Consider the following 17,426-nt stretch of genomic DNA (forward strand, 5'->3'; position numbering starts at 1 on the left):
AGGGATAAAGAAGGACATTACATGCTGCTTAAGGGAAGCATAAATCAGCAAGACATAACAATCATAAATATCTATGCCCCGATCATTGGCTCATCCATGTACGTCAAACAAATCCTTCTCAATTACAGAATTCAAATAGACCACAACACAATCATACTAGGCGATTTTAACACACCTCTCTCACCACTGGATAGATCGTCCAAACAAAAATTGAATAAAGAAACTATAGATCTCAACAACACAATCAGCAATTTAGACTTAACAGACATATATAGAATATACCATCCAACAAAGAACGAATACACTTTCTTCTCAACAGCACATGGATCCTTCTCTAAAATAGACCATATTTTATGCCACAAAGCTACTGTTAGCAAATACAAGAAGATAGAGATACTACCTTGTACTCTATCAGATCATAATGGATTGAAATTAGAAATAAATGACAGAATAAAAAACAGAAACTTCTCCAATACTTGGAGACTAAATAATACACTATTATACGATGAATGGATAACAGAAGACATCAGGAGGGAAATAAAAAAATTCTTAGAAGTAAACGAGAACAAAGACACATCATATCAAAATCTCTGGGACACTATGAAAGCAGTACTTAGAGGAAGATTTATTTCATGGGGTGCATTCAAAAAAAGAAGTAGAAATCAACAAATAAATGACTTAACACTACAGCTCAAAGCGCTAGAAAAAGAAGAGCAGACCAATACCAAAAGTAGTAGAAGACAGGAAATAGTTAAAATCAGAGCCGAAATCAACGAAATCGAAACAAAAGAAACAATTGGAAAAATTAACAAAATAAATAGTTGGTTCTTTGAAAAAATAAATAAAATTGATAAACCCTTAGCCACACTAACAAAGAGAAAGAGGGAGAAAACTCAAATTACTAAAATTCAGAATGAACAAGGAAACATCACAACAGACACGAGTGAAATACAAAACATAATTAGAAGCTATTTCGAAAATCTATACTCCAACAAAACAGAAAACCTCGAAGACATCAACAAATTTCTAGAGACATATGAATTACCTAAACTGAACGAGGAGGACATACACAACCTAAATAAACCAATTTCAAGCAATGAAATAGAAGAGGTCATCAAAAGCCTTCCAACAAAGAAAAGTCCAGGACCAGATGGGTTCTCAGCCGAGTTCTACAAAACCTTTAAAGAAGAGCTCATTCCAATACTCCTCAAACTATTCCATGAAATAGAAGAGGAGGGAACCCTCCCAAACTCGTTCTATGAAGCCAATATCACCCTGATACCTAAACCAGACAGAGACACATTGAGGAAGGAAAATTTCAGACCAATATCCTTAATGAACATCGATGCAAAAATTCTCAACAAAATTTTAGCAAATCATATACAAATATATATTAAAAAGATAGTGCACCACGATCAAGTGGGTTTTATCCCAGGGATGCAAGGTTGGTTCAACATTCGGAAATCAATAAATGTCATTCACCATATCAACAGACTTAAAGTTAAGAATCACATGATTATTTCAATAGATGCAGAAAAAGCATTCGATAAAATACAGCATCCCTTCATGCTCAAAACACTAGAAAAAATTGGGGTAGTGGGAACATTCCTAAACATTATAAAGGCAATCTACGCTAAGCCCATGGCTAATATCATTCTAAATGGTGAAAAACTGAAAGCGTTCCCCCTAAAAACTGGAACAAGGCAGGGATGCCCTCTTTCACCACTTCTATTCAACATCGTCCTTGAGACTCTAGCCAGAGCAATCAGACAAACCAAAGAAATTAAAGGGATACGAATAGGAAAAGAAGAACTCAAACTATCCCTGTTCGCTGATGACATGATTATATATTTAGAGGAACCTGGAAATTCCACCAGAAAACTTTTAGAACTCATAAGTGAATTCAGTAAAGTAGCAGGTTACAAGATCAATGCTCATAAATCCAATGCATTTTTATACATAAGTGATGAATCTTCAGAAAGAGAAATTAGGAAAACTACCCCATTCACAATAGCATCGAAAAAAATAAAATACTTGGGAATCAATCTCACAAAAGAGGTGAAAGACCTCTACAGTGAGAACTACAGAACACTAAAGAAAGAAATTCAAGAAAACCTTAGAAGATGGAAAGATCTCCCATGTTCCTGGATAGGCAGAATTAATATCGTCAAAATGGCTATACTACCTAAAGTGCTATACAGATTCAATGCAATTCCAATTAAAATCCCAATGATGTACCTTGCAGAAATAGAGCAAGCAATTATGAAATTCATCTGGAAGAATAAAAAACCTAGAATAGCTAAAGCAATCCTCAGTAGCAAGAGCGAAGCAGGGGGTATTGCAATACCAGATCTTCAACTCTACTACAAAGCAATAGTAACAAAAACGGCATGGTATTGGTACCAAAATAGACAGGTAGATCAATGGTACAGAATAGAGGACATGGACACAAACCCAAATAATTACAATTTTCTCATACTAGACAAAGGTTCCAAAAATATGCAATGGAGAAAAGATAGCCTCTTCAACAAATGGTGCTGGGAAAACTGGAAAACCATATGCAATAGAATGAAATTAAACCCCTATCTCTCACCCTACACAAAACTCAACTCAAAATGGATCAAGGACCTTGGAATCAGACCAGAGACCCTGCATCTTATAGAAAAAAAAGTAGGTCCAAATCTTCAACTTGTTGGCTTAGGATCAGACTTCCTTAACAGGACTCCCATAGCACAAGAAATAAAAGCAAGAATCAACAACTGGGATAGATTCAAACTAAAAAGCTTTCTCTCAGCAAAGGAAACTATCAGAAATGTGAAGAGAGAGCCTACAGAGTGGGAGAATATTTTTGCCAACCATACCTCAGATAGAGCGCTAATTTCCAGAATCTATAAAGAACTCAAAAAACTCTACACGAAGAATACAAATAATCCAATCAACAAATGGGCTAAGGAAATGAACAGGCACTTCACAGAAGAAGATGTACAAGTAATCAACAGATATATGAAAAAATGTTCAACATCCCTAGTAATAAGGGAAATGCAAATCAAAACTACCCTAAGATTTCATCTCACCCCAATTAGAATGGCGATTATCAAGAACACAAGCAACAATAGGTGTTGGCGAGGATGTGGTGAAAAAGGAACACTCATACATTGCTGGTGGGGTTGCAAATTAGTGCAGCCACTCTGGAAAGAAGTGTGGAGATTCCTCAGAAAGCTTGGAATGGAAACACCATTTGACCCAGCTATCCCACTCCTTGGTCTATACCCAAAGGACTTAAAATCAGCATACTACAGAGATACAGCCACATCAATGTTCATTGCTGCTCAATTCACCATAGCCAGATTGTGGAACCAACCTAGATGCCCTTCAGTTGATGAATGGATAAAGAAACTGTGGCATATTTATACAATGGAATATTACTCCACAATGAAGAATGATAAAATTATGGCATTTGTAGGCAAATGGTCGAAATTGGAGAATATCATGCTAAGTGAGATAAGCCAATCTCAAAAAACTAAAGGACGAATGATCTCGCTGATAAGCGGATGAGGACATATAATGGGGGTGGGAGGGGTTAGCATTAGGTTTAGGGTTAGGTTTAGAGTTAGGCTAAGGAGAGCGGTAAGAATGAAGGAAAGAAGGACTGTATAAAGGGAAAAGGGTGGGAGGGGTGGGGGGGAAGGGAAAAAAAAGAAACATCATTACCCTATGTAAACGTAAAAAAATAAATAAAAAAAAAAAAATAAAATAAAATAAAATAAAATAAAATAAAATCATAAAATAAAAAAAAAAAGAAAACAATTAATGTAATCCCCCACTTTACAATTCTTTGTATAACTCAAAAAGTTTATCTACCTGAACACAGAAGCACTGTTCAAAAGGAAACTGCAAGGGCTACATGTAATGATTGGGGTCAAATATAAATAAATTTCTGTCCTTGAAAGTGAAAAAAATAAATAAATAAAAAATAAAAAAAAAAATAAAAACATGCATTGGGGCTTGAGTTGTGGCTCAGTGGTGGAGCACTTGCCCAGCATGTGTGAGGCACTGGGTTTGATTCTCAGCACCACATATAAATAAATGAACAAAACAAAGGCCTATCAACATCTAAAACAATATTTTTTAAAAAATATGCATTAACTTATTTTGTAATAAATTCATGATATTTTAATATCACAAACATATTTATGAAAAAATAATATTTTTCTAAAACAAGAGAAATTTAGTAAGAACAATGACCTTGTTTCACAATTTTGCAAATTCCTACAATGTCTAAGGTCTAGTGTAATAGAAGACAGCGGAGGGCTCAGATTTGCTTCTGCATTCCCCTTATTGGATATCACACAGCCTCCAGAACCTCCACTATGCACTCTAAAGACAATGAATTGAAAAAGACAAGTAACATCCTAACATTATTATGAAACTAGTTTTGATCTTGAGGATCCCTTGAAAAAATCATGAGGAACCCCTAGAGATTTCAAACTACATTTTAAGTACTACCAATTTGGATGAATAAATCTAATTTTAAAGATATTTTACCACAAATATCCTTTTATTTGATTTTAATTGTATCCCTGATTCTCATTTGTGCAGTGAATTGCCTGCCTGTGTCTGGGAGGATAAGCTGGCTTGATCCTGAAGCTCAGGGAAGCTCTGCCAATTGTTAATGAGCATTGGGAACTTGTCTTCCAATATGATCTATCAGTATCTAATGCCCATATTCTAACTCTGTTGGCTCATAACTTGGACAGGGAAATGGAATGTTATTTACTGGACCCACTGGACTAATATATCTAAGGCTTAGAGAAGAAACTAATCGGTGAATTCCAGAATCTTCCATGTGGTGGCTGCCTGGCTCCCTACCTCCTCCTTTAGTTTCCAAGTTATTTGTGGGACAAAAAGAGACATGAAAACAAGTTTTTCAGGACAGTAGCCCTAGTTTTGGAGAATAAAAGACTTTCTGTGTGATTCTACTATATACAGGCAGAGAAGTCAGCCCATCCTATTACTGTGTTGATGAAAATTTTTATTTTCATCATAAAACTACTGAATCACATTTAAAAATCTGTCTCCCTAACATATTTTCTGGATCTATTTAATTATATTGGGTATTTGAAATTGATATCCATTTCATTGATAATTCAAAGATTTAAATGTTTTAAATTAATAAAATTAGTTTATGTTAACTTAAATAAACCTGATTAAGAGGCAAATCCAGAAATGCCTTCTTATCAGGAACAACATGAAGACTACTAATCTTTTAACACAGAAAATCATGAAAATGGCATTATTTCCGGGTTGCCCTCCTCATTTTGTTTTATATTATTTTAAAATATTTGTTTTCCACATAAAGCCTTTCTTTTTCACCTCATGTTCCCCATGAGTTTGAACCCGAGGTGAATTCATAATTTTGTGATTATGACATCAACCTGTTGCTATGGGAATGTCCATGATTTGACAAACAGAATCATAACAATAGTGCTTTGTACTATTTAGCATTTTTCATCTGCAGATTAAAAAATATTTTGCAAACAGCATCTCAATAATCCTAGCAACCTTCCTGTTAGGGTGTTTGCAGGATTTTTTTTTTCTTTCTTTTTCTCATAAATTGGAAGAACTGAGACAAAACTAGAAGCAAGGAATTTTACAGATATCAACTGTCAGTATCTGAGCTTGGACCAGGATCCAAGTGTCTTCCCACTAAGGCCAAGTGGCACATTATCGTCATGTTATTATAGAACCACCGAGGTGTAGTCTTTAAATTACAAATGTAAACAGATCATTTCTGTCCTTGATATAAGCATCTACCAAGCATGAGGAAGCTGAATGGTATATACTTTCGTCTTTAAATTGTCTATAAACTTCGACATGTGTCTTTAGGTGAGCACTTTGTACAAACCATCCTTGAGAATCTAGAAAACTCAGTAGTAAGGCTAGCATCTCTAAGAAAAGAGCACTAAAATCAGTGAAGCTATTTTAAATGTTAACTGAGTATTCTTGGACAATTTTCTACAGGAAACAATCCTAAACTAACAAAGAGAATGTTCAGCTGGATTAGCAAAGGCAGACTTTTCCTGCTTTGATTTTCACAGTCCTGTAATCCATACCAGATGTCAAATCCTGAAATTCAGAGTTCAGAATTTTGAACTATTGTCTCTAGTGAGATCATAAACACATTTTATGGGGCTGCTATGTCACACACCAAAACAAATTTTTAACAAATCATTAAAAAAAAAAAAAAACAAAAAAAAACTAAGTGAACCAGACATGAACACACTTAAGAAATGTACCTTTGAACCACTTAACTTGAGGTGGAGGCACACCGGAGGTTTTGCATTCCATAACTGTTGTATCCCCAAGGGCAACCAAGAGCTCACTCTGAACGACAATCAACTTTGGGACTTCTGGAAAAAACAAAACAAAACAAAAAAAAACTGAGCATTTGAATGGTTAACAACTAGCCCAATACCACATGGACCTTGCTTATGTTTGCTAAATGAATCAATTAAAAAATGAACAGTATTTAAATGCTTGTGGCTCTTTCAACGTTAACAAGCAGAAAGAAACTCTTAAGCATGTGCATACAGATGTGTATTTTGAAAAGATCATTTATTAGGGTTAAAAAAAGGATATTAGGCAAAATAATGCCTAAAACATAAAATAATTATTATAGAATAAAGTTCAAAAATTCAGGAAATGATTTGAAAGGTCTTTATAAAGAAAAGGTATTTAAGAAAAGAAAAGGCTTGGAAAGCTGAATACTTCTTAGAGCAATAATACTAAAGGGACAGAAGGATAATTGCAATAAAAATAAAGGCAAAAGACTGACATGGCTCAAGTAAGATCTGAAGATAATACAATTGCATATGAATTTGTTAATAACTTTTTCTATGCATTTGTAAGGATATTCATGTCTAATTATCAAGACAGAACTTGCATCCAAGACTGAAGTTTGCATCTATAAGTACAGTCTCTCAGTTTTGTCTCTACGTTTTCCTGTGATGCTTATATACAGATGTTGGGTAATATACTTTACATTTCTTTCCTTAGTTTGTTTGTTTCACCCTGTTGATAAAAGTGCTAGTTCACTCACATATTTTCTCTTAACTAGACAGTGTAGGATTTCCTAACTTTAACGGACATAGATTTAAATACAAGTAAGAGCTAACTTCTCAAAGAACATGTCACTCCTCTACTACTAGAATCCTTTCAGCGATTCCATAGTTTGGCTTTCAAAAATCATACACTGGCGCTCAGCTTCCATTTTAACCTTAGCACCCATCACCCTTCCTCACACAGATCTGCATTGGCAGCCCAAACACAACCTGCTCTCCATCTTCCTGCCTTTGCTGTTTCCTCTTCTTGAAATGCCCTTTGCCACAGTTCTTCAAATCCCACTCATTCTTCCAGACTGGGCTTAAATCCTGTCTCCTTTGAGAAATCTTTGCAAATTCCCCAGTCGGAATTACTCTTCCCTCTGCCAACTTCCCATGGTGGCATTTGTCCGTGTGTTTTGTTAAATTTCTTTATATATCCACTCCTATCATGCAAGCTCTGGAAAGGCAAGGTACTGCAGCATTCCTCTATGTTACACACCAGTCTCCAGCACAGCATTTTTGCGTACTCTGGGTGCTTAATCTGTTAAATAACTGTGTCGAATATTTTGGTTTCTAGGTGAATGAATCAAAATCTGTTTCTGCAACATAGAACTCTGTGTCAGTTACTTATTCTACATTCCCCTCTGTTTATTCCCTTCCCACCCAGGTATTCTGTGACCATTTCTAAGCCTGAGCCCGTCTTCCTTTACAAACTTACCATGTACCTTCCTCATCTCTATAAAGGAGATCATCTCCTCCCAGGTCCTCAGTTTCAATACTAAGGACACTTTTGACACTTATTCCTCTGTGCTATCAGTGTTACTATCTTACTGTGAATGAGGTGGAGGGAGGGAGGAAACTAATGGATGTGTGCTTGTTAATTATTCACCTTTACAGCCTGACACTGAGCATATGAAGCTTGTATCTTTTATTTAATTATAAAAACCTCATTAAATAGAAATATTCTATCAAATAATTGTCACAAAGTATACCTTCAATAAATGTGTCAGTTTGGAGGGGAGAAATTATAGAAGAAAAGTGAAAGTGATAAGATACACTTTTGGGGTGGTGGTACCAGGGACCAAACCCAGGGGTTTAACCACTGAGCCACATTCCCAACACTTTTTATTTTTTTTATTTTTGAGACAGGGTCTCAATAAGTTGCTGAGACTGGCTTTGAATGTGATTCTCCTGCCTCAACCTCCCAAGCCATTGGGATTACAGGCATGCACCACCACACTTGGCTTACAGTTTTGAATATAAGTTAAAAATAAAAAATGGAGGTTGAGGTAAACTAGAAAGGATATGGAATTTTATTAGTTTGAAAGTGATATGGTGCCAAGAATAAGTGAAAAATAGAATTTGGAAAAATAGAATTCTGTGGATGATCTGGAACTCTCATGATCTGGAAGCCCCTTTAATTTCTGTTGACTAATAAAGTTATTCATCTCTTGAACTTTTAACTTGAATTAATTATCATATTTGCTTTAATCAGTATGTGAAATGAATAATAAATTATAATATTAGGTATAACTTATTCCTAATATTAATTTTTAGGAAGGTACTTTTACATTGTTGAAAGATATTCATCCTATTTTAATTGCCTTTTAAACTGATTATACTTGCCAATGTATCTGAGAGTGGAAGTCTGTTTATCTGTTCCTGCTGAATTACTTGCCAGGCAACCATAGATCCCTGCATCTTTAGGAACTGCATTTTTGATAAATAAGGTACCTTCTGAGGTCATCCTATACCTGTGTATAAAAAGTAAAAAGAAAATAAAATTGAAAATATCATAATATTAGTATCAAGATATTATAACACCTCCCAGTCAAATGTTTAAACATATTTTAGAGTTATATTTTGGTGTTATTTGCAGAAATGATTAACATCACCATTTCACAAGCAGAGATGTTGTACTACTACTACTAGCACATAATACATGGGTCACGGGCCAAGCATTGCTGTAAGAGCTTTACAATTATTAGCATCATTTTCAATTATTCTCACAACCCAGTAAGTTAGGTAATATTAGTGTCTCCATTTTAGAGATGAGCAAAGAGGTTACATAACTTGGCCAAAGTCAAGAGTTACTGAAGGAAGGTACTAGAATTTGTGCCCAGGCAATTTTGCTTCTTATGATGAATTACCATGCTCAATGGTTCTTCAAAAGGAAAACCTAAGAGATGCAAAGTCTCCTGTCACTCAGGGAGTGTGCATGATGAGTCTAGGAATAGACTCCAGCTCAGCCTGCTAGATCATACCTACTCCAGCTCATGCCAAACCCACAGTAATGGAAGCCCACAGCTGGAAACTCTTGCTTATGTTCCACATGCTTATTACCATATGAGCATGAAAGGATCCAATGTCTTCAAGAAGTATCTAGGAGAATAAAATACCTCTCAATGCAGTATGGCAAAAGTGGAAGTACTTACCAAGAATGCCTGCATACACTGTAATAGAGCTCTTCTGTATTCTGTGTATCACTCCCAACTAAAACCCAAGACAATTCCTTTAGTAGATCTGTTAAAACTATATGATACTTTCCCCCACGGAAATTTTCTTAGTCCATTTCAATGACTCATGTTAAACCAAGTGTTATGGTGTTATGTGTACAATTTCAAGTATTGAAAAGCACTTGTTCTAGCTATTGAATTAAAGCCTTAATAACTTCAAGCTCTATAAAGTTATCGTTTGTATTATACTTTGACATTTCCAAGTCTGTTCATAAAATGTAAAGCTGTGGATTTTTATTAAACCCTCTTTAATATTAGGGATTTGGTTAGATTCTCTTGATCCAGAAATTTCATCAATTTCTCTCATTCAATAAAAACAAGGAACATGATACAAACCCAGTACCTGTGTGAACCCACAATAAACATATCGTTAAAGGTCCAGGCAATCTTTGGTTTCGGATAACCTGTTGCAGAACACATGATGGAGACCTCAGACCCTCCTGTGAAAGACTGATTCTTAGGCATCACGGTGACTTTGGGAGGCTCTGCAAGTAAAAAGAAACTTATGTAGTGAAATGCCCATCTGTCTTGATGGTAGGAGTGTCTTCTATCAACAAATTTTGAAGGCTTCTCAACTACTCGTCTACTTCATTATCTGTTTTGCATTTATATTGCTAGGCTGGAAGAACTAATCTTCAAAGAAAACACTACTAAATTCTCTTGATGTAAACACTTTCCACTTGATAAAATAAACAAAAATAAACTCATTTCCATAGTGCCTGAAACAGATTCCAAGGGTATTAACTGAAAAAATTTAATTTATTCAATACTGTCTGGTTTTCCTGCACAATTATTATGCACCAGGCATGGATACACTGATGGACCAGAGAGACATACTGTCTGCTTTCTACTTAATTGGACTAGTGAACTATAAATGAAATTGAGAAATTCAATGAGCTGCCTAGATCTGGATATATTTATGATACATGTTTAGTAGAAGTCAGCCTGCAAATCACGATCAATTTCACTAAGGACCATCAGTCTGTGGACTCTCTATACATTTGATGGAAATGCATTGCTAAGTGCAGCAGCTACGAAACTCAAGAATCTAATTAGTGCCTAATTGCTAGCAGCTTACAATCACCCCTTCTCTTTTTTCCCTGTTTACATTGCATTTTTCAAATTATGATCTAGTCTTTGAAGTTAATGTTTGATGGATTTTTCCGGCCTGTGGATTTGGTTGATGGCCTCATTATTCCACAGATTCTTCCTCGTGAACATGGGGCTAGAGAAATGCATGAGGTCAAGGGCAGTCTGGCCATGGCCAGCAAGTTCACATTGTGATTCCATCTGGAGTCCATCAATTCTGAAGGACTGACTACATGCCGTAGGGGTGGTGCAGACAGTATGCACGGGATAAGAGAAAATGGACAATTCTTTCAAAGTTATCGAATACCCACATTTATTCAGTCCCACCATCCCAAAATAAAATGCTTCTCATGTCTAGTTCATGTTGACATGAGATTGCTGCAAAGATTCAGGCAGCTTTCAGAATTTTTTGTCTCAACTTGGTGCCTTCCAATGGAGTCTGCCAGAAGTGTCCTGGCATCTCTCCCAGCAAGAATCCCACTGGTAGGCTCTGTAGTTCAGATATCAAAGTGAAAATAAATGTCAGTTACCCAAACCAGGATGCCGAGAGCTAAGAGGTTACTGAAGAAATAAAGCCTGGATATAGGGTGCTGCTCAGGGTCATGAAATAAATCTGTGTGCAACACACAGATGGGATGACTTCATCCCACAGAAGGTGAGAACTTTACCCTTGCTCTGGAAGGACATCCTGCTGATGATAAGAAAACCAGAAAGGACAAGAACAAATACAGAGAAGCAAAATTGGATTCCCACCAAATAACAGTTGAATAAAGATGGTCAAAATGAATCATCCTCTACTTAACAATGTTAATACAGACATATTAGAGCTTACTAGTTTAACTGTTAACCTTTTAATTCTTAGGGGAAAAATCTTCTTGTTTAAATAAAGTAAACTTAATGGGGCAAGAACATGAAACTGAGGAAACATAGTTTAATTTCATCAATAAAGAGCCATCGTTTGCCCTCAAACAAACCAAATCCACATCTCCTGATTTACAATGTTAAACTTCTGTTTTAATGGGAAAAAGACAGTCTTAAAGTCATAGTTAGAAGTCCAAAGTCCCATTTTAAGATTTGGGGAAAATAATCAAAATTTTACTCCAGGTTTTCAATCTCATTTCACAACTACTACCATTATCACCATTATCACCACCACCACTGACCACCATCGACACCATTATCCTCACAACAGCTGGTTTTTTATGAGCCAGCAGCAACATAGGAATGTGGCCTTCTGGGGTAAAGAGGCATTTAAAAAAATTTTTTTTAAATTATAACAAAAACAAAATGCATAAGTTTTTATGACTTCTCACTAATGATTTAAAATAGTTATATATAAATATGTATGCTGTTAGCAATAAAAAGAAACACTTTTAAGACTTGTTTTCATATACTACTAGTGGTAGGGTTGACAAATGAATTATAACTGGTCATGAAAACAGGCATGACTCTCTCTACCTACCAAGAGTAGGGAAGGAACAAACCTCCTCTGTTGGAAACTGCCAACATGATCTGCAAACTTACAGACACATCTCTTGTCAGCCCAGAGTGACCTGTTGCTCTTAAGCCTCTGGTAGGAAATTCTCCAAGAAGAGACCTAATGACTTTCTCTTTAAGGTGATTTAATTTTTGCTGACAGATTTGCCAGATAATGCTAATGCTTTTAACCTGAGCAATAATTTACAATATATTTCATCGCTGGCATACTTAGAGTACTTAGGCAAATTCTTTGTTTTTATTTTCCCACTCAACATTTATGAAATTCCTACTGTTTTACTTTCAGTCCTCAGAGATCTCAGAGGCTACTATGTAGAAAAGTATATTTTATAAAATTAAGGACTGAATCTCTTCCTCATAGTTATTACTTACTTAAATAATGAGGGCTAAATTTCTTAAGTGCCTATTAGGTGCCAGAGAGCTGACCCTAGAACCATCATTTATTTTCTACAAGAAGCCTATGAAAGTTAAGTTTTGTGTCATCTCACAGATAAAGAAAACTAGGAATGGAAAAACGATTTTCCAATGTCATGCAAAGGTGGAGCTAAGAGTCAAACTCAGGTTTTGCTGGCTCCCTTGTGCTGTCAATAATAATAATAATAATAATAATAATAATAATACTTGTTCACAGGGTTACCCTGGGTTAGCTACATTAATATACATAAAACACCCAGAACAATTTCTGGCACTTAGTGGGCACTTTTGCTTTTATTATCAATATACCATTATTAGGTAAAGTATGACAAAGAATGACAAATTAAATACAGTACTCAAAATACATCTGTGTCTATATATTACCTCAACATTTACAAAGGAAAATTGATCACCACTATTCTTACATTTCCATATTCTATTTAAATTACATACTTATTTATGAATAATATTTACTATGTCTTACTTAATTCTCCAGAAATTTAAGGTATTTCCAGATATTCAAAACTTATTAGAAATTCAATAAAATTGATAAAAAATAGTCTTTTCATGTTTTACTGATAGGGAAAAAATCATGCTAATGCTTCTATCATTTGGCACATGTTATGATGTTATGATGATATAAAGAGCATGTGGTTGTGATAATACAAATTTCATACTTAGTGAAGTAATTCTGCTCATTAGAGACTTATTTCATCAATCATCTTGGGAAATATTTCCTTTTTCACTGCAGTATTCTCTCTGGTGACAGACTAATTAATCACAGACATCCACCCTTTCCTGATACCATAGAAAACAAATTAATACATTTAATGTTCGTACGGAAATAGCATTTAGGAGAAAAGAAGGCTGTGTCTGGCCCTTTGATTTCCATGTGGCAGCAAGTGATTACGGATGGAACATCAGCTGGGTGCAAATGCTCCAACTGAATCAGGAGTCCTGCATTAAAACAGGACCTTCATCCTGTTCAGCCGTCATAAGCAGCTTCTCCTAAGGGAGCGGCTTTCTGTTGCCACATAAAGGGGAAACAGCCTGTTTTAAACAAAACCTTAAACTCATACCAAAAATATCCCCCACTACTTATTCTAACTTGTACTTAAAAACCTGACCCGTACAAGAATTTGAAAATTTAGCCACCACTGTTACCTTAAAAGTGACCAATTGCTTTAGCCTATTGTGTAAAATGTTGTCACATGCACATGAGAAAGTGTAAGCATTATTTTCAAATAACAACTCCGCAAATGTTTCTTAAGGTAATTACCAGATTTTGTTACATACAGAATGGTTTTGGATGTAAGCAGTAATATGCTGGCATGTGTTATAACTAAAAACGAAAGGACTTACATGATGAAATCTAAAACTTCTGCTGTCACTCAAGTAACCCACTGAAGAAGTTACCATGGAAACATGAAAGATAAGGTCAGTGACCCATGTGACCACAGTGAAATGCTACATTCAACCACAACCAAACCTCCAGTTTGTTCCTATTGCCGAAGGCATAATTGATTTATGATGTTCCCAAATAAATTTCTCTTTGTGGTCAACACATACCCTGAAAATGCTAAATGATCAAACATCAAGCAATGCTACCTGAGAAAATGGAAAACGACCAGAATGTAATTACGGAAACCAATTTCTATTAAATTGCAGTTGGCCAAATGTAAAATGACCTTTCTTCTAAATATTTTTATTTTCCTTCAAAAAGTTACATAACGACCACCTTTGAGCTTGCTGAGAATCATAATTAGTAGCTACATCCTACTGGAATAGATGTTTGCCTGCTGATGCAGGTCAATCTGTTTATTTAAAACCCATTGGCACTGTTCTCCAATGCATTACTTCCATTTCTGATTGGGAAGGTGACTCCCCATAGTTCTGATGCTGACTTTCACACATGAAACCTGCACAAGGAAAATGACAAAATCTCTCCAAGAACGATTTACAAGGCACACAAGTGCTTGTTCCCTTAACTTTGCCTTGATTTTTAATGAGAAGGAATGGAAATGGGATATATTTTACCATTTTAAAGTTTTCCTCTGTCTACTAGGCAGTAGATCAGGGATTTCTTCCCAAGAGCAAAGAATGAAACTCAAAACAATCCAATCAACCAAACACACCAAACAAAACCTGAAGTCAGTTGCCTGGGGAAGGAGATATGGGATCAAATGCAGTATTTCCAAATGATATCCCATCAATGGAAATATGAAGACTTGGTTACAACCTCTCCAAAATGGTAACAGCTCCTGAATGACAACCATTCAAGTGAATTAGGATTGTGGTTAATCAATACAAAGTTGCAGTGAGTTTCCCAAAACTTCTCACTATTTCTACCTTCTTCTTTCTCCAAAAGAAACTGGAACTGTACTGTGCAATATGGTAGCCACAAATATAGTCACATAAGTCTACTGAAATTCAAATTTAAAAAATCTAAAACTAGATCAAACGTCAAAATGAATTCCTTAGGTGCGCTAGTTATATTTTAAGTGCTCAATTGCCACTTGTAGCTGATGGCTACATTGAGCACAGTGCAGATAGAGAATATTTCCATCATTGTAGAAAGTCCTATTGGACAGCCCTGGGTCAGAGAGACAAGTACTAATTCTGAGGGAAAATTGCTAATTCCTTGATTTACCAGTAGGTGGTGCATTGGCAACAAAACACACAGGAAAAGAGCTAGACAAAAAAAAAAAAAAAAAAAAAAAAATCCATCCTGACAGTTATAAACTCGATTTGCCACAAAAATTCCACACCCAATGTGGTTATGAAACTCAGCGAGTAAGAAAAGGGCAATACTTCAAGAGAGATACAGTGATAAATTATACTATATTCCATTTTAACCTTAGAATTTTGATGATAAATGATTTCTTTTTTTAAAAAAATCTAAGATTTATAATTTCCAATTAAGTTGTGAAGATGTCAATGTAGGAGATGCTTGCTACCTTCTATCCACTTTATGTAATTCTTAGTGATTATTTATGTGTTAACATTTATTCCACTTAATGCTATTACTTTTTCTTTCCTTAACAAAAAGATAAAGGGAATTCAGGAACTGTTTTTAAGTAATTAGTCAAAATAGGTTAAGACAAAAAAAAAAAAGATTTATGGAATTTTAGGAAGTTTTACTTTCTCACTTAAAAAACCTTCAACTAAATGATAATAACTAGTATCGATTATCACAAAGCCTTTTCTTTACTCACTCCACTTTATAACAATTTCCTAAAATCACACAATTTCCAAATAAGATAGAAAGGGCATAGCTTAGGTTTAATCCTTATTTGACTTAGAGAAGAGTTGCACATCATAATTATCACTTCCTGGCCTATGAGAAGACTACTGAAGATTGACATATATGGATCTGTATCTCCTGACCCAGACTCAATTGTGGCAACATCTTTTGACTATCAGAGGCTATTGGTTTGATCCCTGGCACTGCAAAAACAAAAACAAAAAGTTGGTTACAGTATTTTAAAAAGGAAAAATTTTGCATGATATGCAAGAACCATTGAACCAAAAATTTAGGACAGTGGAGCTATCTAGTACTTCTTGAAGAAAATTTTAAATAATCTGGCAGTTAATTTATGTTGCTAGACAAATTCATTCGCTACCTCAGATTCTGGTCAGGGAAGCAAGCACAGAACACGCCTTGGGAGTCCAGTCTGAGGCTCACAACGGTCATCCTCCAGCTGTCACTCCCTGACACCCACACCACCCCATTCCGACCCCATCGCGGCCACGACTTAGGAACAGAAAATCAGCATGGGGATGGGTCCCCCTACTCTGCTGGGTCTTCCATGCTCAGCAAGCCCACTTCTCTGTGTTATTCCTTCCTGGTTTTGCACATGTATCCCATTGGGAAAAGTGTTCCTCACCTCTGCCTGCAAAGGCTGAGTCACCTGCCAGTGGATACCTCAGTCACCATCTCCTCCATGAAGTCCTTTTCAGTCTCAACGCATCACTCTGAGACAGAATTAAAGGCTCTGGGACACGCTGATATAGCCTTCACCACACTGTGCTCCATAAATTTACTTTATCTCTGTATTTTCTTTATTAAGTTCTGGGCTCTTTGAAGAGAGGGATGTCGCTGCCTTCTCATTTGCCTCAGTAAGAAGCACAATGCCAGGGCTGGGGAGATAGCTCAGCTGGCAGAGTGCTTGCCTCGTAAGCACAAGGCCCTGAGTTTGATCCCCAGTACCATAAGAGAAAAAAAAAAAAAAAAAAAAAGGAAGCACAATGCCTGAGTATTAATTTTTGGGTAAATTAATGAATGAGAAATAACTGTATAAACACATGAATAAGACAACAGCTCTAACCTTTTCTGGAAAGGATTATTAATCAAGGCACTTCAACTGCTATCGTATTTGTTTCATCATTATGAAAAAAAGTGTACCTTCTACATAGAGTGACTGAGGTAGTGCCTTGGAGCACAGCATAAAGGGAGAACCCATCATCACGATCACTATGTACCAGATTCAAATTTTCATGAACCAAATGTTCCTAACATCATCCCTTTCTTCAGATGCAGCGAATAAATATTCCTGCTTTGTATCTTTAACTCTGAGTTCTAGTTTGTAACAGTCAAATATCACATCCCTTCCTCATGTATAAAATTGCAAGTTATTTGCTACTTCCTGTTATGAGCATATAATCTTCAGAAAGAAAATTTATTTTTAGTCAGAAAATTAATGTCTAAAAATAATAATTCAAAATATTAATATTTGGGGGAAATTTGAAGCAGATACTACTCAGTACAAGACATCAATGTCATAAATATCTAAATATTTAGTACATG

General features: G+C 35.6%; 1 protein-coding gene across 5 annotated transcripts in view; it reads right to left on the minus strand.

Moving 5' to 3' along the window:
• The window catches only part of Hmcn1 (hemicentin 1), a 413,611-nt gene that overhangs the window by 203,972 nt on the left and 192,213 nt on the right, over positions 1-17,426 (minus strand). For all 5 annotated transcript variants that reach the window (XM_047520702.1, XM_047520699.1, XM_047520701.1 and 2 more), the window contains 3 exons: positions 9,963-10,104; positions 8,730-8,857; positions 6,297-6,410 (listed from right to left, as the gene is read on the minus strand). In XM_047520702.1, the coding sequence (XP_047376658.1) occupies positions 6,297-6,410; positions 8,730-8,857; positions 9,963-10,104 (384 nt within the window). The remainder of the gene's footprint in view (positions 1-6,296; positions 6,411-8,729; positions 8,858-9,962; positions 10,105-17,426) is intronic.

The sequence above is a fragment of the Sciurus carolinensis genome, chromosome 12 (assembly GCF_902686445.1).
Source record: "Sciurus carolinensis chromosome 12, mSciCar1.2, whole genome shotgun sequence".
Classification (NCBI taxonomy): domain Eukaryota; kingdom Metazoa; phylum Chordata; class Mammalia; order Rodentia; family Sciuridae; genus Sciurus; species Sciurus carolinensis.